Below are 26,296 nucleotides of genomic sequence, written 5' to 3'. Positions count from 1 at the left end.
CACTCCCGACTACATTTCCCAGCATGCCACAAGACTTTTTTTTTTTTTTTTTTTTGGCGTAACTCAGGAAGTTGAAAGCTTTCGCTGCCGGGGCAGGAGGTTGGCGGAGTGATGGCGGCCTTCAGGGTGCCGGTTTCCCTTTGGTGGTGCCGAGCGGCATCCCGGCGTGCAGGGCTTCTGGGGGTCAGACCCCCGGCCCAACCCCGGCTCCCGCTCCCGCCGGGGGCCTGCGGCGCGGGGCCGTCTTGTCGTCGGGTGGGCTTCGAGGCTAGTAAGTGTTCTCTGGACCCCGTCCCGTTCCTGTGCTCGTTGTCCCGGGCCAGTCTGTGCCCCGCGCTCCTCCGTGTCTTCGGCGGCGGGAGCCTCAGCGTGCGAGCTCGGCCCTGGGTTCGAACCTCACTCGTGCCGCTTCCGAGCTGCGTGGTGGAGCTTTGGCTGATTGGCTTCACTTCCTAATCTGTAAAGGGACGTTGGACCAGAGTACAGGTCCTTAACTGCTTTTGTGTATGAGGGACCCTTTCTGGCAAAGCCTACGAATCCCTTTTCGGAATCATAATAATGTTCCTAAGTGCATAAAGTGAAATGGTTAGGATAGCAAAAGAAACTAATTATACTGAAACAGTGAGACCTAAAAGTCTTAGTGCAGTTTTAAACTTTCGCTGGTTCAAGGAATCAAACCGCACTGACTTTTGGGACATCCTGGACAGAAAAAAAGGGAGGAAGGAAGGAGCTTAGAGACTAAGGTTTGCTAAATGTATATGATCTGGTGTGGGAAACAGAAAAGATGAAACAAGACATAGGCCTCTCAGCTGTGAGGAAAGGAAAGGTACTGTTACTGTATCCCATGTTTTGTACAGTAGAAATCAATTTCATTTTATGGTGGAGGAAATTGTCACAAAGTATCCCAAGTAGTTAAATGGGAGAGGTGAGGTTTGAAGTTCCAACTCCAGATCTGTTGCTCTTTTCACCAAACCATAAGAAACTAATCCTACACTACTCCTTTTCCATTCTTTGAGCATATAAGATTGGTATCAGACCAAAGTATACTCTTAGTCACACACTAATAGCTGTCTTTGTGAGAGTTAAGTGAGGTCTTTGTTCTGTGAGTCCAACTCTTCATGATCCTGTGAACCATAGCATGTCAGGCCCTTCTTATCCTCCACTATTTCCTGAAGTATGTGCAAGCTCATGTTCATTGCTTCCGTGACACTGTCTATCCATCTCATTCTCTGCCATCACCTTTTCCTTTTGCCTTTCAGTCTTTCCCCATATCAAGGTTTTTTCCAGTGAGTTCTGTCTTCTCATTATGTGGCCAAAGTATTTAAGCTTTAGTTTCAGCGTTTGATTTCGCAGTTAATTGACTGATTTGACCTTACTGTCCAAAAGATTCTCAAAAGTCTTCTCCAACACCCACAATTTGAAAGTGTTGATTCTGCACTCAGCTTCCCTACAGTCCTACTCTCACAGCCATACATCGTTACTGCAAAAATCATAACTTTGACTATTCACACCGTTATTGGCAAGGTGATATCTCCTTTTAGTATCCTATCCAGATTTTTCATAGCTTTCCTTCCTAAGTGTAAGTGTCTTTTAATTTCATGGCACAGTTGCCATCTACAATGATCTTTGAATCCAAGAATATAAAATCTGACCCTGCTTCCATTTCTTCTCCCTGTTTGCCAGGAAGTGAGGGGACCAGTGGCCAAGATCTTAGTTTTTTTTTTGATGTTAAGCTTCAAGCTAGCTTTTACACTTTCCTCTTTCACCCTCATCAAGAGGCTACTTCATTTTTCACTTTCTGCCATCAGAATGGTATCATCTGGATAAATTGTTGATATTTTTCCCGACAACCTTAATTCTGACTTTTGTCCAGCCTGGCATTTTTCAGGATGTACTCTGCCTGTAAGTTAAATAAATAAGGTGGCAATACATAGTTTTGTTGTACTTTTCTAATTTTAAACTAATTAGTTATTCCATGTTTAGTTCTGACTGTTGCTTCTTGGACTGCTTCTTAGTTCCTTGAGAGACAAGTAAGAACATCTAGTTCTCCCATCTCTTTGAGGACTTGCCATATTTTGTTGTGATCCACGCAAAGGCTTTAGTGTAGTCAGTGCAGCAGAAGTAGATTTTTTTTGTGTGTGGAATTCCCTTGCTTTTTACATAATCCAGTGAATATTGGCAATTTGGTCTCTAGTTCCTCTGCCTTTTCAAAAACTTAGCCTGCTCTTCTGGCGGTTCTCAGTTTACTTCTTGCTGAAGCCAAGCTTGCAGAATCTTAGCATAACTTTGCTGGTGTGTGAAATGAGTGCAGTTGTTTGGGAACTTGAACATTATTTGGCATTATCCTTCTTTAGGATTAGGATGTAAACTGATATTTTGCAATCCTGTGGCCTTTGTTAAATTTTCCAAATTTGCTGGCATATTGAATGCAGCACTTTTAACAGCATCATCTTTTAGGATTTTAAGTAGCTCAGTTGGAATTCCATCACTTCCTCTAGTCTTATTTTTAGCAATGCTTTTTAAAGCCCACTTCTCTTCATTCTTCAGGATGTCTGGCTCTAGATCACTAACCACACTGTTGTGGTGGATCAGTGATGTTAAGATTTTCTATATATAATTTTGTATATTCTTGCCACCTATTCTTAATCTTTTCTTTCCTACTTCTGTTAAGTGTACCTTTTTTTGTCCTTTGTCATGTTCATTTTTGTATGCAACGTTTCCTTAGTATCACTAATTGTCTTGATGGATCTCTCGTCTTCCACATTTTATTGTTTTCTTCTATTTGTTTGCATTGCTCATTTAAGAAAATTTACATCCTTGCTATTCTCTGGAATTCTGCATTCAGTTGGGTATATCTTTCCCTTTCTTCTTTCCCTTTTGCTTTCCTTCTTTCCTCAGCTATTTGTAAAGCCTCATCATACAGCTATTTTGCTTTCTTACTCTTCTTTTTCTTGGGACTGTTTTTTGTTGCTGCCTTCTCTGTAGTATTGTGAACTTCTCTCCATAGTTCTTCAGGGATTCTACCAAATCTAATCCTTAAATCTATTTGTCACTTTTGACTCATAAGAGGTGTTATTTCACTCATACCTATATGGTTTGATGTTTTCCCTACTTTCTTCAATTTAACCTGAATTTTGCAATAAAAAGCTCATGATATGAATTGCAATCAGCTTCATGTCTTGTTTTAAATGGCTGTATAGTGCTTCTCTACCTTTGGCTGCGAAGTACATAGTTGATCTGATTTCATTATTGACCATGTGTAGAGTCATCTTTTGGATCGCTGGAAAAGAGTGAATTATTTTGATAGAACTCTTATTAGTTTCTGCTCTGCTTCATTTTGTACTCTAAGGCCAAGCTTGCCTGTTTTTTCCAATTCTTTTTTAATTTCCTACTTTAGCATTCCAATCCCCTGTGATGAATGTGACATCTTTTTTGCTGGTATTTCTAGAAGATGTTGTAGGTCTTTGTAGAACTGATCAACTGTGGCATCTTTGGCATCGGTGTTTGGAGCATAGACTTGTATTAATATTATGTTGAATGGTTTGCCTTGGATTTGAACAGATTTCATTCTATCATTTTTGAGATTCTATCCCAGTACTGCTTTTCTCATCCTTTTGTTGACTGTGCAGGGTACTCTATTTCTTCTATTTTCTACTGTATTACATATACAGTAGTATATGTAATGATCATCTGAATTAATTTCACCCATTCTCATCAATTTAAGTTCACTGACACCCAAGATGTTGATGTTTAAATTTTCCATCTCCTGTTACACCACAGTCAGCTTACTTTGCTTCACAGATCTTGCATTCTAGCTTCCTATGTGATATTGATCTTTATAGCATCAGGCTTTCTGCTCTCATCACCAAACACATCGACAGCTGAGCTTCTCTCAGGTTTTGGCCCAGCTACTTCAGCAGTACCGGAGCTATGTGTAGTTATCTTCCGCGCTTCCCCATTAGTGTGTTGACTTAACTTCCGACTTAAGGGTCTTACTCCCAGTGCCATATATTTTATCATTTCAATACTGCCCATGGGGTTTTACTGACAAAGATAATGGAGTGGTTTGCCATTTCCTTCTCCAGTGGTACATTGAGGCTTATGTAGGTATAGTGCTTACCACAAAGTTATACCATAGTTTTGTCTCCCTTTGCTACAGCTGCATAATTGGCCTATGTGTGTTCACAAAACTGCTTTACGTATCTTTGGGGAGTAGGAGTGTGAAGGTAGACATTTTTATGAGCTTATGTTTGTCTAACTGCGTACTGTTTTTCTGCTGACATGTTTTTGTTTCAATGTCTTTTTTGCTTGGAAATTCTTGTCAGTTTGTACTTAACTGAAGTTCATTTTGTCAGACTCATGCTCCTCGGAGACAAAGAAGCCAGAATTCACCGATGAGGAAGTTCAAAATATACTCACCAGAATGACTGGTTTGGATTTACAGAAGGTATTTAAACCAACTAAGCAACAACTTAAGCCACCAACATATAAGTTAATGACAGAAGCCCAGCTGGAAGAGGTATCTCATTTAAATAAATGTTACCAGAAAATCTTAATTGAAAATCATGACATTATTTTATTTAAAAAAAAAAATTTATAGATGTATTTTGTTTTTATGTATCCAAATTTCTCAGCACATCCATATCCCTCTCCTTTTAGGTATAATAAAGAATATGAAAATAAGAGGAAAATATTCAGCAAGATTAAACAATACTATCAACTAAGTCAGACATATGTATTACTCTGTACCAGTGATATCAAACTCAAGTAGAAATGGACTTAGAAACCTCAAATGAATATTATTTATGTTGTATTGTATTTTTATTTATTTTTAGAAATATTTCCCAATTACATTTTAATCTAGTTTGCCCTAACAGAAAGCAGTTTGATACTTCTTTACATCTGTAATCTCACACCTCCGTAAAGAAAAAAAGACATTCCTTTTTTTGTCTGTTTCTTCTTTAGAGCCAGGCTTAATTATTATAATTTTATACTTTTATTATTTTGTTATTCTTTTCGTTGTAGTAATTGTGTATGTTGTTTTCATAAAGTTCATTTTCTGTAGAAAATGATGATTTTTGAGCACAGGGCATACAGATCACTGAAGTATTTTTTCCAAGAAAATTCTCAAGTATACTGAGGAGCACAGTGTAGACAAAACTAGAAAAACTAAATTGAAATGTTTGAAGATGCCAAAGTTGACTTATTCTTGCCGTGTCTGTTGGACATACATCACTCTTCCTAACCCTTTGTAACTAAAAAGCAGAATCTTCTGTGTTATATTTCCTTTCCTAGAAGTCCATCTTGTTAGCCACTTCTCAAAAAACATTGGGGAAAAAGATTCCTAATTAGCATCTAGTCTGACCGCTGAGACATTCGGTTCTAGCTTCAGTCTTTGGTTAGTGACCTGCTGCCTGAAGTCACGCTGTAAGGGCAAATATGTTGTTATGAATGTGATGATAGTTTTTCTGTTGCCTGTCATCTTAAACATAGTCTTGCTTTTTATATTCATAGTTGATACTAAAAGCACATTCACTCAAAGAGGTAAGAGACCTAGTTACCAGTAATTCTACTCGTGCACATGAAAATAAAATTTTGATTTGTGAACAGAATTGCTTTTTGCAGAACCTGTTGTCATTTTCAACAACTACTTCTTAGTTTTGAAGTTAATATATGATTTGTTTTTGATTGATTTTTTAGGTTACTGCATTGTATGATTACTAACCCTTGACAAAAATATTCTATTTTGTAGGCCACAAGAAATGCCATTGAGGCAGCTAAAGAACGGTTAAAAATGCCTCCTGTGCTGAAAGAACGAGAACCAATAAATGATGTATTAGCAGATGATAAAATCCTTGATGGAACTGATACTGCCAAATACGTATTTACTGATTTAACATTTAGCATTCCGCATCGTGTGAGTATATCTTTATGGACCATTATTTAGAGCTTTCGTTGGCAATTTTGGGCAGAGAATTAGGAGTCAATATCACTATAGAACTGTGTTAGTTCACTAGTAAGGAAGAACTATCCAATCTTTCAGTTTCTGGATAAATAGAAAAGTGTAATAGGTTCAGAAAGCAGAAATTGAATCCATCTTAGAGCAACTAAATGAATCTTGCTTAAATGACTTAGACAGCCATATATTAAAGATCAAAGCAGTCTTAAAAGTTGAGCAGTAAAATGTACAGAAGCTTTAAGCAAAAGACTGTACTTGAGATTACAACAATATTTAAGTTTCAGGGACTCTCATTTTATAATAAAAACCAAGGAGAGCACAAATCTTTATCAATTAAGGCCAGCCCATAGCTTTTTTTTACACATGGTACTTGGACAACCAGTGGTGTTACTAGGCAGTAACAACACCAAAAGAGAAAGTTGAGAGACAAGTTTTATAGGGAAAAAAATGGTACAGGAAGGGAGAATTCTCTTTGTTGACTCAATCAGGAATCCACTCTGGGTAGTTGAAGTTTTTCCAGAAGGTAGCATTTTTTGTTGAAAATTCACAAATGCTTTCTTTCCAAGAGCCCTTGTATCCTATAATTCCTCTTGGGAATTTTATGTACTATAGAAATAGTCTATCAGTACCATTACTTTTGCTAAAAAAAGCATTTCAAAGAAATAGTTTTACTGTTTCTTGAAGCTACCCATGGCTTCAAAGAAAAGGGACTCTCTAAATTGAGATGTCATTTTTTTTCCATTTTTCTGTTTTAGACTATAAAATAACTTTGAAAATAGGAAGAATTTACAATTCAGCTGTTATGAATATAGTAGAGTGCTTTATAATTCTCAAGTAGGGAGATCATGACTAAAATCCATCTTAGACATTAAATGTATTGAATCAAGTTTTCGGCTTATTAGTTAGGTTTCAGGAGAATGAGCATGGTGTAGGCTGTAGTGGAGTGCTGTTGTTTATATGAAAATATGAACTTCAGAGTCCTGTGAATTGGGACCTAGATTCTAGGACTGGGGTGATTCAATAGCATTGGTTCTGGAGGCCATACCATATGAGGATCAGGTGAAGGGGACATAAAGAGAAGATGTAGGAGGATGTGATAGCTGTCTTCAAGGATTTGATGAGTCATCATATGGAAAATGATTAACCTTATTCTTGGCACTAGAGGACAGAATCAGGAGTTAAATAAGTGGAAACTGCAGAAAAGCAGATTTTAGTCTCAGTGTAAAAGAAAACTTGAAAATTAGAGCTTTTCAAAAGTGGAATGGATATGCCATGGGAAGTAGTGGGTTCCCTTTCACTTGAGGTTTGCAAGTGAATGTTAATGAACACTTGTCAGAGATACTATAGTGGAGATTCCTATTCAGGTGTGGATTGAAGGAGGTGATTTCTTGAGGCCCCTTTCAACTTCAAAATCTTTTGACTCTGTGAGGAGAAAATAAATATTAAATTGTACTCTGGTTGTACTATTGGGGCTTTGTAGCAGTAGTGTCAGACTTAACTAGAAATGGATCCCAAAAGGACTTAATAACTTAGAAAACCAAAAATTAACATTATGTGTGTTGTATCATATTTTTATTTAATTTGTTACACATTTTCCAATTATCTCTTAATCTGGTTTCAGCTTAACTCAGGAGTTTTGCTGCCCAGTGTTTGATACCTCTGCTTTATAACACCATTATTAAACCAATCTTATTTCAGCATTTGTCATTCATAGTAGGTGCTATAAATATTGTAACTATTGAATTTACATTTGGAGTGGTTATTTATGGGTTCTACAAAATGTAGGTGCTAAGGAAGAGAAGTAAAATCTTGCCAAGCCTTTGTAGTTTTAAAAATAGCTACTTGATTGCTTTTTTACATAGTACATTACTGATTACAAATTACTTTAATAAAGGAATTTAATGAAACACTGAAACTAAAAATAAAACCCTGAATCTCACCTCTGCTTTGTTTTCAATTTTAGGAGCGTTTCATTGTTGTCAGGGAACCAAATGGTATTCTACGCAAAGCTTCCTGGGAAGAACGAGACAGAATGATACAGGTCTTTTTCCCAAAAGAAGGTCGTAAGATTTTTCCACCTCTAGTGTTCCAGGAAGAAAATCTTCCGGTAAGCTGACTTTTATCTGTCTATCTATCCTTCTATCAGCATCTATACATTTGTATCATATTGATTTGTGTAGCATATATAGGATGAGAAACTAAAGCAAATGTGAATTGCTGCTCAGCTGCATATGTTCTGTTTATACAGGCCTTTCAATTAGTTGATAATCATTGCAAAGTTATAGTCTTCATTACTTACAGATTTTAAGATGATTTTTCAAATTTGAAAACTAGCCACCAATATTATCAGTATTCACATAATCTCAGCTCTTTATAATGGGATTATATCCAAAAACCAAAGGGGCTAAATACAGGGTCTGCAAACTCCAGTTTGGACCTTGTCTCTGAAACATGCTAGTTTTGTAACCATGAACACTTAATCTTTGTAAATCTCTGATTCTCCATTTTTTAAAATGGAGATAGTTTGTGTTCCTAACCCCAGTCATCATTGTAAGCAAAGTATTTTCTTATCTTTAGAGAGCTATATACATTTTTTAAAATTTCTGTCCAGATCTATGATTTATTTACAGTAGGAAATTCATAGTGTGAAAATTTCACACTGTTGCCAATCAGTAACTCATCCATAATGTATTGTCTTAAGGAATTGTCTGCGACACTGAGAGGTAAAATTATTTCTTTATGATAATAAAACTAGTGTGTGTCAATCTTGAACCCATGTCCTCTAAACTCCAAGACCAGTCCTTTATTCACAGTATCACACTGCCTTTTGAATTCTTAATAATATTATTGCAGTATGTGTACATTTTGGTGCAAGTGCCAGTCATTGAATTAGAGCGGTTCTGTTAGCTGTGTTCCTCTTCTGAATATTACTGATCTGTTGCATCATTCTAGACTTTGTTCAGTCAGCATCGCCATGAAGACGTCCTTAATCTCTGTGTTGCACAGTTTGAGCCAGATTCAGCTGATTATATTAAAGTGAGTATGTTCAACAGTTTCGAAGTGATATGAAATTTATGCTTAAAATATCACACGTAAATAGGAAAATAGCACTGACTCTAGAATTAGAGGGACCTGGGTTCAAATTGTACCTCTACAGCTTGTGTGTATGACCTTGGGCAAGTGACTTATCCTCTCTTGGCCTCAGCTTTCTCTTTTGTAAAATGAAGGGTTTGGATTAGATGATGTCTGAGGTCCCTTTTAGCCCTACATCTGTGATTCAGTGATCCTGTCAATTTAATGTCATCTGACATGGACTCGGAATCCTTTAATATCTTGCCTTCTGGTAACTCTCTAGCTTATCAGAGTTCTTCTTAAGTTGTGCCACTTAGAACTGAACACAGTACTTCATCTCTGGTCTAACCTGGGGCACCAGTTTGTAACCTATCCAGTTCTGGTTTTCCTGTCCATTGTGTTAGCTCTTCCTCCATGCTTTGTTTCATCTACAAGTTTGATGAAAATGCCATCAATGTTTTTCTTATTGTCAATAAAAATATTAAAGGACATGGCTGAACAGATCCCTGAGGCACTTCACCGGAGACAGTGAACTTCAAGTTAACATTGAACCCTAAACTATTCGTCCAGAATTCATCTAATTGTATTACCATCTAATCCTCATCTATCTTTTCTACAAGAATTATATGATTTATTTTGCAAAGCATTTTGCTAAAATTAAGGCAACGTCTGCCATTCTGTTCTTTATAGTCACTGCCTCCTTATCCAGATCAGGGATTCTTAAACTTTTCCCGCTTACAACCCTTTCAGTACTTCTTAAACTGTGGGTCACGACCCTATGTGTGTTCATGACCGACAGTTTAAGAAGTACTGGTGATAAGCAACCATCTCTTGAAAGGGTTCTAAAGAATTTCCCCAAGAATCAAAGCCAAACTCATTGGCTTAAATGCAGACTATTCTTTTCCCTGTTCTTAAAAATCAGAATATTAGCTCTTCTCTGTTCCTGTAGATTCTCTCTGTGAAAGACATCCCATATCCCTGGAAGGTTCAGCGGTCATACCTGCCAGTTCTTTCATTACCTTCTTACTTTCCCAGCACTTACTCTCAGGACCCTAACTCCATCAGCCATTTTTGTTCTGTCTTTTCCAGGCCAGACTTCATTCTTCTTGATGGAGAAAACAAAAGCAAAATGAGAATGAAGCAATTCTGTGGATGTTTATTGTCTCCCTCCCACCACCCACAACTCCACATTGTAGGGCTGACCTTTCCCTGAGCCACCTTTTCCTCTCAGTAGACAAAAAGACTTCTTGTTGTCTTTGGCTTCTCTTGCCAGCTTCAGCCCATGTATTTGTTCATTGTTTCCTGCCCTTCCATCTTTTATACTTCACTTTTTAAGACCTAAGTTCTTTGAATGATTGAATGAAAATTTAAGAGCTTATCATTTGACAGGCATTTGCTAAGTACTGACGATACAAGTACAAAAGCAAGACAGTCCCTACCTTCAAACACCTTATATTCTAATAGGAGGGAATAGCACAGATATGAAAGTGGTTTCCAAGGAGGAAGTTACAGGGATGGTGAATGGATCCGTAGGGCAGTTGAGTGACAGAGATTTGAGTTTTTTTTCCAGAAGCAATAATGAAATTGATTTCTTTGCTATTCTCAGAGTCATAGGTAGAAAAGGAGTAGAATACATATGTAATAGTAAGGTGGATGACAAGAAAATGACTAATCTAACATAGTGGGTCAGGGACCCACTAGATATTATGTGCTCTTGCCAATCAGTACAGCTAGTCCTGAGGGTACAAGTTCCAAAACTGACCTACTTAGTATCTCTAGGGTATGGTCTCTGCAGGTCTGGTTCAAGTGATAAAGCAGCAGCAGCAGGGAGGATGGCTCAAATGGTGAAGCCAGGTCAGGTCTAGAAATAATGGTTGGTGAATTTTTGTGTGCATCCATATCAGTCTCTTCAGAAAGTTCCCATTTAAGACCCTTAATTCTTGAGTGTTTCTCTTTCTTCCTGGGTTGACTTCTACTGTAAAATTTTAGCCATATCAGCTGTCTTCTTTTTTTATCTCAAATTCTAGAAGGGAATGATCGCTTCCTTCTTTTCCACCACAGAAGTTTCTCTTTGTTAATAGGTTAGATTCAGAATTAAATTTACCCTTCCTGATCCCTCCATCTTTTGAAGAATGAAATTATAATTATGGGAAGCTAAAAAGTTATTGGTTGTTCAGCTTTTGTCAGAAAACTCTAGCAGATGTCAGGTAATTGAAGTCCCCAAGCATAACTAGGTTAACTTCTCTCTGCCACATGTGATATTTCCCTGACTCTTCATCTGTTTTTGTATTTTTGTCCTGGTGTCCTGTAATATAGTCGGATGATAAAATCACTTCTGTTTATCCCTCCATTGATCTTCTAGTACTCTCCATTACACTTAAACACCCCTGGTTCATGGATTTTCACACAAGTATACCTACTAATATAGTGCCACTACCTCCTTCCTTTGTAACTCCCGCCCATTACATTTTTTGTTTCTTTTGAATAAAGTATATCCAAACAAGGCCATACAGTATTCCAATCATGGGCTTTATCCGAAAAAATCTTAGTTTGAATTCATGAAGCAAAATTTGCTTCCTTAAATTAAGTTTCTCTTGCTAAACTTTGGACATTTGTATATACACATTTGAGACCATGGCTCTTTTAACATTTTCTCATGAACTTTCGGGTATCTAAACTGCTTTTTCTTACCTTGTCCATTCTTTTTATTTGAGAGTTGCAAGAAACCATGCAGATATTACATTTGTTGGATGCAGCCTGTCCCTGTCCAGCAGTGTATTTATGTATTTCAAGCCATGGTTCAAAATTCCAGATCCCATTCTTTGACCCTATCTTCTTGGCCAGCTGCTCACTTTTTAAAAAAAAATTTAATGATACATAAAAACAGTTAACATGGGTTTTTTAAAAATTGGAGTTACAAATTCATTTCCTCTTTTCCTCTCCTGTCCCCCTTCCCTGAGAAGGCAAGTAATATAATATAGATTATATACATACAGGTATACAAAACATATTTCTGTATTATTCATCTTGTGAGAGACAACTGTCCAAAAAAACATGAAAAAAATAAAAGAAAAATAGTATGCTTCAATTTGCATTCAGATTTCATCAGTTTTTTCTCTGGAGATGGGTAGCATTTTTCATCATGAGTCTTTTGGAATTGTCTTGGATCATTGTATTGCTTAGAATAGCCAAGTCATTCACAATTGATATTCCTTACGGCATTACTGTTACTGTATACAGTATATATTGTTTTCCTGGTTCTGTTCACTTCACTTTGCATCGTTCATTTTAAGTCTTATTCAGGTTTTTCTGAAAGCATCTTACTCATCATTTCTTATAGCAAAATAGTATTCCATTGCAATCATATATTGCAACTTGTTCATCCATTCCCCCGTTGATGGGCATCTCCTCAGTTTCCAGTTCTTTGCCGCTACACCCCCTCACACCTCCTCCACACACAAACTGCTGTAGATATTTTTGTACATAAAGGTCCTTTTCCTTTTTTTTTTTTTTTTTAAATCTCGTTGGAATATAAACCTTGTCGTGGTATTGCTGGGTGAGAGGGTATATGACCAATTTTATAGCACTTTGGGCATACTTCCAAATTGCATTCCTGAAAGGTTGTATCAGTTCACAGCTTCACCAACAACAGTGGTTTAGTGTTCCAATTTTTCAATATCCCCTCCAACATTTGTTATTTTCTTTTTCTGTCGTATTAGCCAATCTGATAGGTGTGAAGTGATATCCAAGAGTTGCTTTAATTTGCATTTCTGTAATCATTTGTGATTTAGAGCATTTTTTCGTATGACTAGCTTTGATATCTTTTTCTGAAAACTCCCTGTTCATATTCTTTGACCATTTATTAATTGGGGAATGACTTGTGTTCTAAATATGACCCAGATCTCTCTGTATATTTGAGAAACAAGGACCTTTATCAGAGAAACTTGCTGGAAGAATTTTTTTCGCAGTTATTATTATTAACTGTGTGTTTCCTTCTATCCTTTTTTCCCTCAGTTTATCCTTTAGTCTCTCTGACCTTTCACCCTGTCCCTCCTCAAAAGTGTTTTACTTCTGACCGTCACTTCCTCCAGTCCATCTTCCTTTCTATCACATTGCCCCCCCGCCCCCGACCTTCTCCTATCTCCTTTCCCTCTCACTTCCGTGTTGGGTAAAATAGATTTCTGTACCTAACCAAGTATGTGTGTTATTCCTCTTTTGAGCCAGTTCTGATGAGAGTAAGATCCAAACATTGTCTGCCATCCCCCCATCTTCCCCTCTAGCTGTAAGAGCTCTTTTCCACTTCCTCTATGAGATAATACACTGCTTTCTACCTTTCCCTTCCTCTCTGCATCCCTCTTTCTCATTCCTTAATTTTGTTTTTTAGATGTCTTCCCATCATAGTCAACTCATACCCATGCTCTCTGTCTATGTATACTCCTAACTGCCCTTAATATGCTTACATTCTTAAGAGTTACAAGTATCATCTTCCCATGTAGGAATGTAAGCAGTTTAACCTCATTGAATCCCTTATGATTTTCCTTTTCCATTTACCTTTTTATGATTCTCTGAGGCCTTGTATTTAGAAGTCATATTTTCTATTCAGGTCTGGCCTTTTCATCAGGAATACTTGAAAGTTTTCTATTTCATTAAATGTCCATTTTCCCCCCTGAAGGATTACACTCAGTTTTGCTGGGTAGATGATTGATGGTTGTAACCCTAGCTGCTTTGCCCTCCATAATATCACATTCTAAGCCCTTTAAACATGCTGCTAAGTCTTGTGTTTTCCTGATTGTGGCTTCACAACCTTTGAATTGTTTCTTTCTGCTTTCAAGATTTTCCTCTTGACTTGAAAGCTTTGGAATTTGGCTATAATATTACTGGGAGTTTTCATTTTGAGATCTCTTTTCAGGAAGTGATTGGTGTATTCTTTCAGTTTCTGTTTTACCTTCTGGTTCTAGGATATCAGGGCAGCTTTCCTTGATAATTTCTTGAAAGATGATGTTTAAGTTCTTTTTTTTTGAGCATCCTTTCATGTAGTCTAGTAATTCTTAAATTATCTCTGCTGGATCTGTGTTCCAGGTCAGTTGTTTTTCATTCTTTTGATTTGATTTGATTTTTTTAATGATGTCTCATGGAGTTAGTAGTTTTCACTTGCCCAATTCTGATTTTTAAGGAATTATTTTCTTCAGTGAATTTTTCTACCTCTTTTTCCATTTAGCCAGTTCTACTTTTTAAGGAGTTCTTCTCTTAAGTGGATTTTTGTGCCTCTTTTATCATTTGGACTATTCTGTTTTTTAGTGTGCTATTTTCTTCTGTATTGTTTTGTGCTACTTTTATATCAAGTTTTGATTCTTTTTTCATGGTTTTCTTGCCTCATTCTCCTTTCTTCTCCCAGTTTTTCCTGTTCCTCTCTTACTTGTATTTTAATGCTTCCAAGAATTCTTTTTTGAACCTGAGACCAGTTGACATTTTTTTTTGAAGCTTTGGATGTAACAGTTTTGACTTTGTTTTCCTTTTCCGAGTTTTGTCTTTTGATCTTCCCTGTCATCATAGTAACTTTCTATAGTCAGGTTCTTTTTTTATTATTTACTTATTTTTTTCCAGCCATTTTCTTGACTTTTAATTTTATACTAAAGTTGGGCTCTGCTCCTGGGGTAGAGGAGGCAATATCCCAAACTTCAGTGTGTTTTGGGCTGTTTTTTAGAGCTAGTTCTGAGTGTCTCTAAATTTTCAGTTCTTCCAAGGTACTAGTATGAGGTAAGGAGATGTATGGTTATTTCTCTCCTGGCCGATGCTGTGGTCTGTCAGTGAACAGAAGCACTCTTTTCTAGCCTGGATCTGTGACCAGGGTCCCCACTCCCCTGAGGCTGCATGCTGTAGTGGGCTAGTGCTTCTCTTTGCCCTGGGACTGTGCCCGGAACCATGTACGTGCATTGCAACAGCATCCTGGACCCAGTGCCATCAAAGGATCCCCTGTAATCTCCTTCTGACCAGTTTCTAACCCCTTTAGTGTTTGTGAGCTAAGAGCTCCAGAAGCTATCACCGCTGATTCAGTGGCTCCCAAAGCCTGCTGCTGACTTACCAGGCCTGGCCTGATTGGCTGTGCTTCAATGTTACCCCAGTAAGACAGACTTTTTCTGCTGACCTTCCATGTTGTCTTAGGCTGGAGTATTGTTTCACACCATCCTTAATACTCCAGAATTTGTTTTGAGGCATTATTTTAAAATTGTTTCAAGGGGAATTTGGGAAAGCACAGGCAAGTCCCTGCTTTTACTGCACCATCTTGACTCCAACCCCAGAATTATTCTTAGCTATTTATTTTGCAAATTAGTTCCCAATTTCTTTTTTTCATCTCATGCCTTCATTGCCTAGCAGTGAAGAAAATGTAATCTTGTCCCCCCCATGGGCTTAAAATTCTTGTCTGAGACCTCAGTCTTTGGCAATATTTTTTAGCTTCCTTCTGGCTGTATCATTTGTGCCTATATCAATCATCAGTCAACCATCATGATGAATCTTGGAAGGTTCTCTGTTCAGCCATTAATATATGTCCCAGAAAAACAATGCCTTCTTATTGTCAGGTAGGTAGATCGTGACTTGGATATCTCTAGCAGCAAATCACCATATACTATTATCCTTTCCTTCTCCCTCTGATCCTTGCTGATGATGTCCTATCGAGCTTTTGAATTACTCTCTTAGAGTACATTGTCTGTGTGCTTTTTTGTAGTTTTTGTTGTTGTTCAGTCATTTTCAGTTGTGTCTGACTTTCCATTAACAAATATTTCTTATTCAGTTTATTGAAGTTACATGGCCTACTATTTATATGACCTTAGACAACTCATTCTCTGTGGATCTTGGTCTTTCCCATCAATAAAATGAGTGTTGAAGTAGATGACCAGCTCTAAATCTCTGAATCCTAAAATAACTTTTAATTATTCTTATTGGCTTATAGTTAAATTAAGGTGCTCAGTACCTTGATTAATTATAGTCTAGTTAAAAATGACTGGGTTAATTTGCCACGCTTTGGAGTATACCTAAGTAAGAGATTATACCTTTTTAGTCTCTAAGGCAAATCCTTTTTCTTTGGTGAGACTTTCATTCCTACCTTAAAGAGATCTTCTAAGTGATTAAATTCTAGGCACTAATTAATATTAGTTGAGACTATCATGTGTAGATTTGTGTGGACAGCATACCTTCTAGGAGCATATGCCAACTCAGGAACATAGTTTCCCTACTTAATATTTCTCACGTGATTCACTTACTTTGATTTTACTACACATTGAAGGGCAGAGCATACTGGAACTGAAGTCAGGAGACCTGGGATTCACGTTCTTCTCTGCCACTAACTACTACCTCTTTGATCTTCAGTTTCTATATTTTGAGTAGGACCTGTGATTTCATTGGTATAGAGCAGTCCTAATGAGGACATTCTCTCTATCAGAATACATCAGCATCTGCACCACAGCTGGAGGGTTTAGATAGTTGCCTGGGGCACTCAGAGGTTAACTGATTTGCCTAAGGTCACATGGCTGTTACATGGAAGAGGCAGATCTTGATCCCAGGTATCAGGACTGACACCAGCTCTCTCTCCCCAATCCTCTGCTTCCTCATATGCAAAATGAGGATGTTAATATTTGCATCATGAATCTCATAGGACTGTTGTGAGGAGAGTTCTTTGTTAATTAGTGATGCATTGCATAAATGTAAGCTTTGGTCCTTGCCATTAACATCATAAACACTGTTTTATTATGGGTAGATTCACCACCAGACATACGAAGATATAGAGAAGCATGGTAAATATGACCTTTTGCGTTCTACAAGACACTTTGGTGGAATGGTGTGGTATCTGGTAAATAAGAAAAAGATTGATGGTTTGCTGATTGACCAGATTCAGAGAGATTTGTAAGTAAGCTCTTTTGTAAGTTAATTACTTTTTTTCCATTTAACATGGAGACATTAAAGCAGATCTTTAATTAGCATGTTGTTTTCCTTTCATAGGTGATTAGGTTTTCTGTTTTGTGTGTAAATATGTTTATAACAATCATGGTCCAATCAAGCGCAAGGGACATACAATTACATGAGCTATCTTAATTGTGTATGAGTAGGTATAGTTACAGAGTATATGATCAAAGTTTAATATAAAAGATTGTGACAGCTTTTACTTCACTTCCTCTAGATTCTGAAATATTTCACTTTAAAAATCATACTCTACATTGAATACTGCATACCAGTATTAAATTACATCAGATGTGTATATATATATATGTTTACACACACACACACACACACACAGAGAGTTAGAAATTAGATGCTCTCTTAACAGTCTTTTTCCAAGTCTTGGCCTATTAAATAATTTTTACAGTACTGGAAAAAAAAAATCACAGAATCTTATAGTTTGTAAGGATCTTGAATCTGGTCTAATATCCCAAATACAAATCTTGACCTATAATGTATCTAGAATGTAGGTATCTGGCCGTTGTTGAAAACCTTCAGTAAGGGGAATTATCTCCTTTTGGAGATAGTTCCTCCCACTTTAGGATAGTTCTTATGTTAAAGAAAATTTGTTATTACATGAAGTCTGGCTGAGTTTGTTCATCTTAGGCTGTAGGGTTGGTGGTGCTCCTCGCTATAAAAAACAAAATCCCTTTTAGATTTATTTTTGCTGTGTATAAATTAGAGTGTCCTATTACCCTCCAGATCTAGTGATTTTAAATGGAAATATTTTTAGATTCTTTGGAAGAATCAATGAATTAGAGTTTTCTTAATTTTAAAAATGAGATAGTGGCGCATTCTGGATGACCTATACATTCCAAAAGCTATTTGTATGGCAACATGCAAAATCCTAAAGATGGGTGAACTTTTTCTTGACACATCTTTGGTTTTTCTCAGAAGCACCAAAATATAAGTAAGGGAAAAAAATGAGAAATTTTCTTTAAAACTCTAGTTCAACAAATTAGCTGCTTCAAAGTTTTCTCATCCTTGTAGGAACTTCCTATAGGACAAGAACCCTTAGAATGGCCATATAACAAGTAACCTGGTTTCATCTGAGGAGTTGGTACATTCTCAGTGGTTGGGGCACTCATCTTGAAGAGCAGACTGCTTGCCTGATTGTCTTTTGACAGGGGTACCAAGGATAACCTGAGCTTTTACTGCTACTTTTAAGATAATGTGTTGCTTTCCTCTGTAGAGGAGAGAAATGCTTCTGAATTGAGAGTGCCTAATGAGTTGGATGCTTTCTTCACATGGAAAGGCAGAGTATTAGGCTATAAAAGAGGGTTAGTTTGGGAGTACTACTTTCTTGAAAAGAAAGCCTGAAAAACAAATTTGGGGCTAAGAGAAAAAGATTCATAATTTACTAAACCCTAGGTGTTGGTTTTTGTATCATTCTTATATCTGTAGAGCTATGAGGCAATGAGTGATAATATTGGCATTGTGAAGAGAAGGTTGTGTGATGAATAGGTGAGGTTGAAGACAGAGAATTTTAAATGTCGGTGAAAATTTTTATGTCTGTTTTTCTAAAAAATGTTAGTGTTCCAGAGTTTGCCTTGTATAGTGTAAACTCTGTACTGTAAAGAACAATGGCTTCATAGAATCAGAATGTCAGAGTTGAAAGGAATCTTAGAGATCATCTGATCCAATTGATTGGTTCAACTCCCTTATTTTAGAGATGAAGAAATTGAGGCCCAGAAAAGTCATTGGCAGAGCAGAGGCTTGGACCTAGGGCTTCTGACTGGAAGTCCATTGCTGTCTTCATGTAGGAATGCAGTAGATTTGGGAGGAAAAAAAGTCAGAAAAATAATGGAGACATTGATCTGTTCCAGTTCCCACAGGGATAGGAGAGGGGAGGTGTGGGGGGACAGTGGCAGTGAGTGGTAGGTTGGAAGAAAGAGAAACCTAAGTGTCACCTTGTTCAGGTGAGACCCTGGTGCAGCTCCACTCCTCCCCACTCAGTCTGACCCAGCCTTTAAAGTTTGTCCTTGCCTCTCAAAGGTGCAGATTTGCATGTCACCTTAGTCTGTTGTACTTGATGCACAATTTCAGGGATTTTAGAGAGGATGATTTTGACTATAATATACAATATTTGGCTTCTGTGATGACTTCAGAACCCAACCCCCCCCAAACCAGCACTTTTTGCCAAATCGCATACAAGCAGTTCATAGTTTCAGAGCTGGAATGGACCTCAGAGGCCATCTAGTTCAACCTTCATTTTACAGATGAAGAAACTGAGGCTGAGAGAAGTTCACTAACTTGCCCATGGTCACACAAGTAGTATTAGAGGCAGTTCCAAGCCATATACATGAGCAGTGGAGAATTCACCTCTAGGACCCCTGCCCATTTTGGTGCCAAAATAAAAACAGATGGGATATGGTTGTGAAAAGCTCATACTTAAATAGACAGGTGGTTCTCAGGGGCATCTGTTTGCTTCTTTAATCTCACCCAACTGCCGATCTCATGTGAAATATTTCTTGACATCTACTGCTGGTTACTTGGTTGTGTATTTATATAAAAACAGTGCTTTAATTGGAAAGTGTAAAGTATGCAGCAATATTTTTTATTTTTACTTATGACTAGGTGAATGTTAGAGGCTAATTTGTAGAGTTTCAAGCTTGTATATAAAATGTGGGAGTTGATTAAAATATAAAACTTTAAAAATTTTTCAGAATGGATGATGCCACAAGTTTGGTCATTCTGTATCACATGCTCCATCCAGATGGACACTCAGCTAAGCAGGCTAAAGAACAAGGAGCTGAGGGATTGGACTTAATTAAGGTAAATTATATTATTTCTTATTGTCTTTAGCATGCTGAAAATTACATAATGAACAATTTCAAATAGCTTGAGTGTCCTTAGGGACCACATTTTAAAGTCACTTTTAAAAAGGGGTGGATTTTTGTTAGTTTGTTGCAATGAAGACATGATAAATACTGCAGATGCTGGTTAGTACTTCAAATGGAAAAAATAGCAATACCACGACCCCTGTATAAGGGATCATACATGTACACATTCTTCCATACGTTCACATTTAGCTGGTCCCATGGCCAGGTCAGAAATAGAGTAACTACCAAGCAGTGCTCCTTCACTGTACTGTCATTGAACAGTATTCATGGGGTCATTAGTAAGCGTAATGTACATATAAAAGGTGAAGAACAGGCCATACATGCTAAAGAGTATCAGGAATTTTCTAACTGCTTATAACATAGTTCAACTTTGAATGTGTTATTTCTTCAGGCAAAAATAGATGTGGATTAGTGAGGGTGGAGGGGGGTTCCCATGTATATTTGCAAGAGTGACTTGTTCAGCTTTTTTGAAATCCTTATATCTGCACTGCTGAGGTTCAAAGATCTCTATATCCTTTTTCAGTCTCCTTTGGAGCCTGTTAAAGAGTATAGATTGGATATTTTTAATTGGTAAGTGTTAGCCAACTAATATTCATAAATTCATTTACATGAATGTTGAGAAATTTGTATCATACTGGTATGCACAACTACCTCTGGTAGTTGCTGTACAATTTAATATGCCATAACAACATAGGTCATTTTATCTGAGACTCTTTAGGGGGGAAAATGACCACAGTGATCCCTGCCTTCTTAGAATTGGTAGAGAGGACAGTGTGGTATACTGGAAATAACAGATTTAAAGTCAGAAGAATTAGGTTCAAGTCCTGACTTGACGTTTTAAAAACTCTAACTTTGGGCAAATCACTTTAACTCTCTGGGACTCCATTCTCATCTGTAAAATGGGAGTAATGAGATTTATACTGCTACCTTGCAGGGTAGTATTACTTAGCAATCCATTGTAACAAATCTGTTCCCCTCCCCCCCAGAAAAAAGCAACAAGAGTAATCAAAGTGTATTGTAGCTTATTTATAACTTGTTTTTTGATGTGAAAGGATGGTCCTCAAATCAATAAAGTGGTGTTACATAACACCTTCCAAATTCTTGGGAGTCCATAGTTTAGAGTTTGTTGAAAGATGTTTGCTTTTTATTCTTGCCCTAATTATCTAGATCTTAGATTTTAAAAGCATGGTCAGCATAGTACTAGAATTTAGAATGAGTATTCCTTAAAATTTACCTGTGTGGGCTGGGAGCAGATAGCTTACTCTGTCTTAAAACAGTTAAAACAGTAAACTTAACCTTTTTCGTGGATTACTTCAAGAAGCCAGATATGGAGAAAAAGCACATATTCTAAAAACAAAAAATATAGCATTGTATAATCTTTTTTTTTTCCTCAAACAGGTCTTTGCAAAAACAGAAGCACAGAAGGGAGGATATATAGAGTTGACTTTACAGGCTTACCAAGAAGCATTAAGTAGTCATTCTGCAGCTTCCTGAAGAAAGTACTTAAATAAATTATCTTTTTATTACATATTGTCAAGATTTGTCTTTCTTTCATATTGAACAGAATGTTATATAATCAACAATTCCTTTTTTTCCCAGTCGAGGTTAATTGTATCAAGTTAGTTCTTATGAAAAGTTGCAGTATTTGCTATTAATAAGTTGAAAAGGAAAGGAAAATCTTGTATCATTATCCATTTTTAAGGCCTACAGGGAGAAAATACTTGTATTTGAGTATTCAAGGAATAGGGATAAGAGGTTGAGAAGCTCTCTTTGATGATTGCTTACAATAGATTACAATAGATCACTGTAAAGAAAGGCGTTTGTGTCAGTAGAAAATCAGGCAAAGGCCAGGTTTGGGGACGATATAAGGATAGGTTATTAAGCAATAACCCTCTTCCCTTAAACCCCAAATCTTGGTTTTGAGTGTCCAAGCGTTTGTTAATTTCTTACATAACAAAATGAAATTGTCATTATATACTTGGCAAGTATGAGGTCCATTCTAGCCCAACATTCATTTTTATGGACACTGGATTCCCAGAAGAAAAGTGATTTTTGCAATATCATATTTAATCAAGTTACTGAGCACTTATTGTGTGGCAGGCATTTGGGATATAAGGGCAAACAGAAACCCCTCCCTCAAGAAGCTTATATCCATTGAGGAAGATGAGTACGTATCAGTATGTACAAACTAGATACAAGGTGATTTGGGGAGTTTTGGTACCAGCAATTGGAGGGAATCAGGAAAGACTTCATGTGGAAGGTGGTGCTTGAGTTGAATCTTGAAGAAAACTAAGGATCCCCAAAGGTGGTGAAGAATGAGTGCATTACAGAGCTGGAAGATGAAGGGCCATCTGTGAGTCACAGTAAGGCCACTTTGGCTGGAGTGAAGTATTCATGAAAGGGTATGAGGTGTAATAAAAGTTGGCAAGGCAGGTAGAGGCTGCGTCACATGGCATTAAATGCCAACCAGCATTTGGTATTGGATCCTAGGGAAGGTACTTGTTTCAGATCACACAGGACATACAGTAGAAGACCCCTAGTGTTGACTAACTTCCCATTGTTCTCTCCATGTCACCACAGTGCCTGCCCCATGATGGTGTCTTTCCTGGAGGTTTTCTTTTAGGTTTATATCAGATTTTGATTTGACTTTACCATTGTCAATTTTATAGCAATACCTGTTGACTGGATGCCATGATACCCATCCTCAAAAATGATGTGAACCTCTTGAAGGCTTTCGTATTTTCAGGGTAAAAACAACTTTTGAGTTTTATTCTGGTGATAAAAGTTACTATAGTTTAATGAAAAGAAATTAGTCTTTTTAAGTTGTCTTTTTTTGGCCCTTGGAAACATCCAGCCTTCCAAAGCTCTATAGTACTAATCTGATGCTTCCTTCCCAAAGGTATCTATTATCAGCCTCCAGTTGTTTATAGAGTTGAACCATTCCAGGCAGCACATTAAAGAAAGACAGCTCACTTTTGCAAGCTAATTATTGGCAGAGTTGGAACCAGAATGCAAAACTTTTAACCCTCAGTCCATCACACTCAAGTATCCCCTGTTAAGTCAATACCTTGGGATAGATAGAGGAAAGGGATTTTAAAGCAATTTGCAGCCCTGCCCGCCTCCCCCCAATACACACACATTCACCACACTCATGTATATCTAGCCTTTCCCATCTGAGCTTCACTGAGCCCCTGTGAAGAATTCGGAAGAGTAAAGAGGGCAGTGAAGGAAGCTGGGGCCATTCTTCCTTACTCTTACTAATCTTCTCCCTCCAAAAACTAACAACAAAACCAAAAATTCTTCACTTTCTTTTTTATGGTATCTGCTTGACAGGAAATATACATGTGAAAGCTTTACGATGCTTGGAAAACAGATACCATGTACCATTATAATCACTGGGGAGTGGGAACATTTCCCATTTCTGACTTTCTTCCAGCATCACTGGGTTCCTTGCTAGGAGTTGCTTAATCACATGAGGTTATAATTATTTAATTCTTAGGGTAGAGATTATAGGATTTCCTGGTTCCCAGAACAACAATAAAGGTTCTCTTTCATTAAAGCAATTTTCAGAATGAGGCCTTACATAAAAGGCTATAAGCAACCATCTTTATGTGTAGGATTTCCCTGCCCCAGAAAACCCCTCTTCTAACTTGTTCTATGATGCCTGAAGGTATTTAATGAGTTCAGCTTTAGGCATTGATCCTTATTAAAAAGCAAATCAAAGGAAATATAACACTACATTTATCTGGCTTCTGGTCAGTCCTAAAGCCTTCTAATATGCTTGTGTTTTACACTAAAATTAAGGTCGTTTTTAAGAGCAGACTGTAACACAGGAAATAGAGAGATTTCGCTGGGAATCAAGGCATTTAGAGCTGAGAGGGTTCTTGGAAATCTTGTACAATTCCCTCCTTTTATAAAAGATGAAAAAGCAGAAACAGGTGTCATGATTTGCCTGTGGTCCCAGTGCCAGTTAGTGGTAGAACTGTCATTAGAACAAATGCCAACAATCTCCTAAGCAGCTATGCTAACTTCATAAATACCTTTTTACATTGTGATCTCAAGAGTTACAGCAACTTTAGAGGTCATTCAGACCAAATAAGGAAACTGAGACTCAAATACAATATAGATTCTTAGGAGAAGGGTAAAAGTTAAGAGGGATGTAGATTCAGAGGCATTAAAAAGGATATAGATTCAGAGGCATTCAAATATGGGTAGTAAGTCCACAGGGGAATATAATTAATACAGTTTAATTTGGGGGGGGAGGGGAAAGTTCAATTTAAATGTATATGGAACTCAAATTAGCTATGCAGAGAAACTAAGAGTGGACATGCTATACCTAAGTAATAATGTAAATGTGTACTTCTGGCACAGTAACCAGAAGGCACAGCCTGATATGGAATTCCTTTTAAATTTTACATTATGCTAAGCGGAAAAAATTTTTGTCAATCTATGGAAAAATAGATCAAACGTACTTGACTGCTGTCACTTTTCATGTGGTTTTTATAAAAAGCTATGTAACCACAGTGTTAAATTAAACCATCAGTTCATTTTACACATAAAAAAACTTTCTTGAACCATCTTCATCAGTTGAAGAGATTTTTATATGGCCTAATGACAATATGAAAAATTAGAGACATGGTTCATATTCTAGTTAACAAAATTAACCAAGAACACAATAATGATTTAATGCTGCATATTTCTCCAAAGGGTCCAAAGCAGATTATAAGTATAAAATTAATCTGGTTTTTTGTAGTCCAAAACAATGTGGTCCAGATTAAAAGTAAAAATAACACATTTATGATCTGTTTGGTCAGTGAAATGAATAAGTTCAGTCATCCAAAATATCTTCATCCAGATTGATATCTGTTGTGTCAATATCCTCTAGATCCAAGTTGTCCAAATCATCCAGTTCAAGTAGATTCTGAGGAGAAAAGACAAAATTTTATTAAATGGCTATTTTCCCCAAATGTAAACTGCACCAAAGTTTTTGGGTTCATAAACTAAGAATTCACAGAGACTCAATTACATAGGACCTCAGACATCTAAGTCCAACCATAGCTTAACAAAAATCTCCTCTAGAACATCCTTGACAAAATGCTGCCTCTGGAGGCATACAGGCATCAGAAGCTCCTGAGGCAACCCCTTCCCCTCTTGGATAGCTCTAACTGTTATGAAGTTCTTCCTTGGAGGATTTTAGGCCACAGAGCTAGAAAAGTCCTTAAAGATAATCTAATCCAACCTTCATTTTACAGTTAAGGTAACTAAAGCCTAGAGAAGTTAAGACTCATCCAGGGCAGAATCATAAAGGGCAACTTTTTGCACCTGGGGCAAGGGAAGGTCGAGTAGGAAGAGGTTTAGCTAGCATCTGAGGGTGGAAAGGGAAGTGATGAAGTTCTCTCAGGACACTGGGAAATTTCTACTGTAAAGGGCAGAAGGAAGATGGAAGGGCTATTACTAGGAAGGATGTGTGACCCACAGACTGCTGTGAGCTTTCTAAAATACCCCACCCTGGGGTAAAGCCCTAGTGGCCCTATTCTATTTATACTGACCTAAGGTCACAAAGATTAAAAAAAGTAGCAGCCCAGTGATTATAATTCAATGGTCAATTAGCAACGCTACAATGCCATTTTTTTATTAAGGCAAAATCAGCTACGCTGCGATCTCTCTCCATTCAGCAGCTGGTGATATAACAAACAGAACACTGTGCCTGGAATCTGGAAGACCTGTATTCAAATTCAGCCTTACACAGATACTAGCTGTGTGACCCCAAGCATGTCACTTAACCTGATTGCCAAAGATTCCTCATTTGTAAGATGAAGATTAATAAAAACACCTACCTCCCAGGACTGTTGTGAGGATCAGATGAAATAATAATTGTACAATGCCTGGCACACAGTAGGTGCTATACAGATATTATTATCATTCAAATGAACAGGACTATAGACATTTTCTAAAAACCAACTGCTAGCTTTGTATTTCAACAATCAACTGTGCTTTGGCAGGCAGAAACTTCAAAGAACTCCGTCCCTCCATTTCCACAGCTCTGTAATGAATTATGCTGTTGATGTGTATGGAAAGCCCAGGCTCTTCTAGCAGGGCTCCTTCTCTAGGTGAGGCAGCAGTGAGCATGACGCACCTACCAAAGGTGCGAGGGTGCAGGTCTGGTTAGGACCAGCTCACTATCAGAGGTGGGAGATTTAGGGTAGGCGTAGCTATGGCATACCATACCTTTTCCTCTTTTGTAGTTGGAGCTGGTTCCGAACTTGCTGGAACTGCATTCACTATGACTGGAGCAGGAGAAGTTGGTTCCTCTTCATCAAATTCCTTAAAGCAAAAGCAAAAAGAAAACTATCATTTAGCATTTTAAGCTTTGTGAAGCACTTCCTTCACAACCCTTTAAAAAAAGTTGCTGTAGAAAAGAAAAATGAAT

General features: G+C 37.4%; 2 protein-coding genes across 2 annotated transcripts in view; one reads left to right on the top strand and one right to left on the bottom strand.

Moving 5' to 3' along the window:
• The first annotated feature begins 34 nt into the window (after positions 1–34).
• On the top strand, positions 35–21,392 carry MRPS22 (mitochondrial ribosomal protein S22). The gene is made up of 8 exons (XM_072613522.1): positions 35–271; positions 4,356–4,519; positions 5,753–5,917; positions 7,923–8,066; positions 8,912–8,995; positions 16,785–16,930; positions 19,690–19,798; positions 21,265–21,392. The coding sequence occupies exons 1-8, from the start codon at positions 112–114 to the stop codon at positions 21,358–21,360; spliced, it is 1,068 nt and encodes a 355-aa protein (XP_072469623.1). The 5' UTR covers positions 35–111; the 3' UTR covers positions 21,361–21,392.
• Positions 21,393–24,449: 3,057 nt separating this feature from the next.
• COPB2 (COPI coat complex subunit beta 2) overlaps positions 24,450–26,296 on the bottom strand; it is a 40,399-nt gene continuing 38,552 nt past the window's right edge. The window contains exons 21-22 of the mRNA XM_072613520.1: positions 26,095–26,190; positions 24,450–24,787 (exon numbers count right to left, since the gene is read on the bottom strand). Coding sequence (XP_072469621.1) covers positions 24,695–24,787; positions 26,095–26,190 — 189 coding nt within the window. The 3' untranslated portion in view covers positions 24,450–24,694. The remainder of the gene's footprint in view (positions 24,788–26,094; positions 26,191–26,296) is intronic.

The sequence above is a fragment of the Notamacropus eugenii genome, chromosome 5 (genome assembly GCF_028372415.1).
Source record: "Notamacropus eugenii isolate mMacEug1 chromosome 5, mMacEug1.pri_v2, whole genome shotgun sequence".
NCBI classification, from domain to species: domain Eukaryota; kingdom Metazoa; phylum Chordata; class Mammalia; order Diprotodontia; family Macropodidae; genus Notamacropus; species Notamacropus eugenii.
This window is presented reverse-complemented; position numbering and strand designations above follow the sequence as displayed.

Bases quoted from the DNA above. Each gene is read 5' to 3' on its own strand.
- MRPS22 (XM_072613522.1), top strand. From the start codon at position 112: ATGGCGGCCTTCAGGGTGCCGGTTTCCCTTTGGTGGTGCCGAGCGGCA. The intron at 272-4,355 runs GTAAGTGTTCTC...TCATTTTGTCAG, and splicing joins TCGGGTGGGCTTCGAGGCTA to ACTCATGCTCCTCGGAGACA. The intron at 8,067-8,911 runs GTAAGCTGACTT...GCATCATTCTAG, and splicing joins TCCAGGAAGAAAATCTTCCG to ACTTTGTTCAGTCAGCATCG.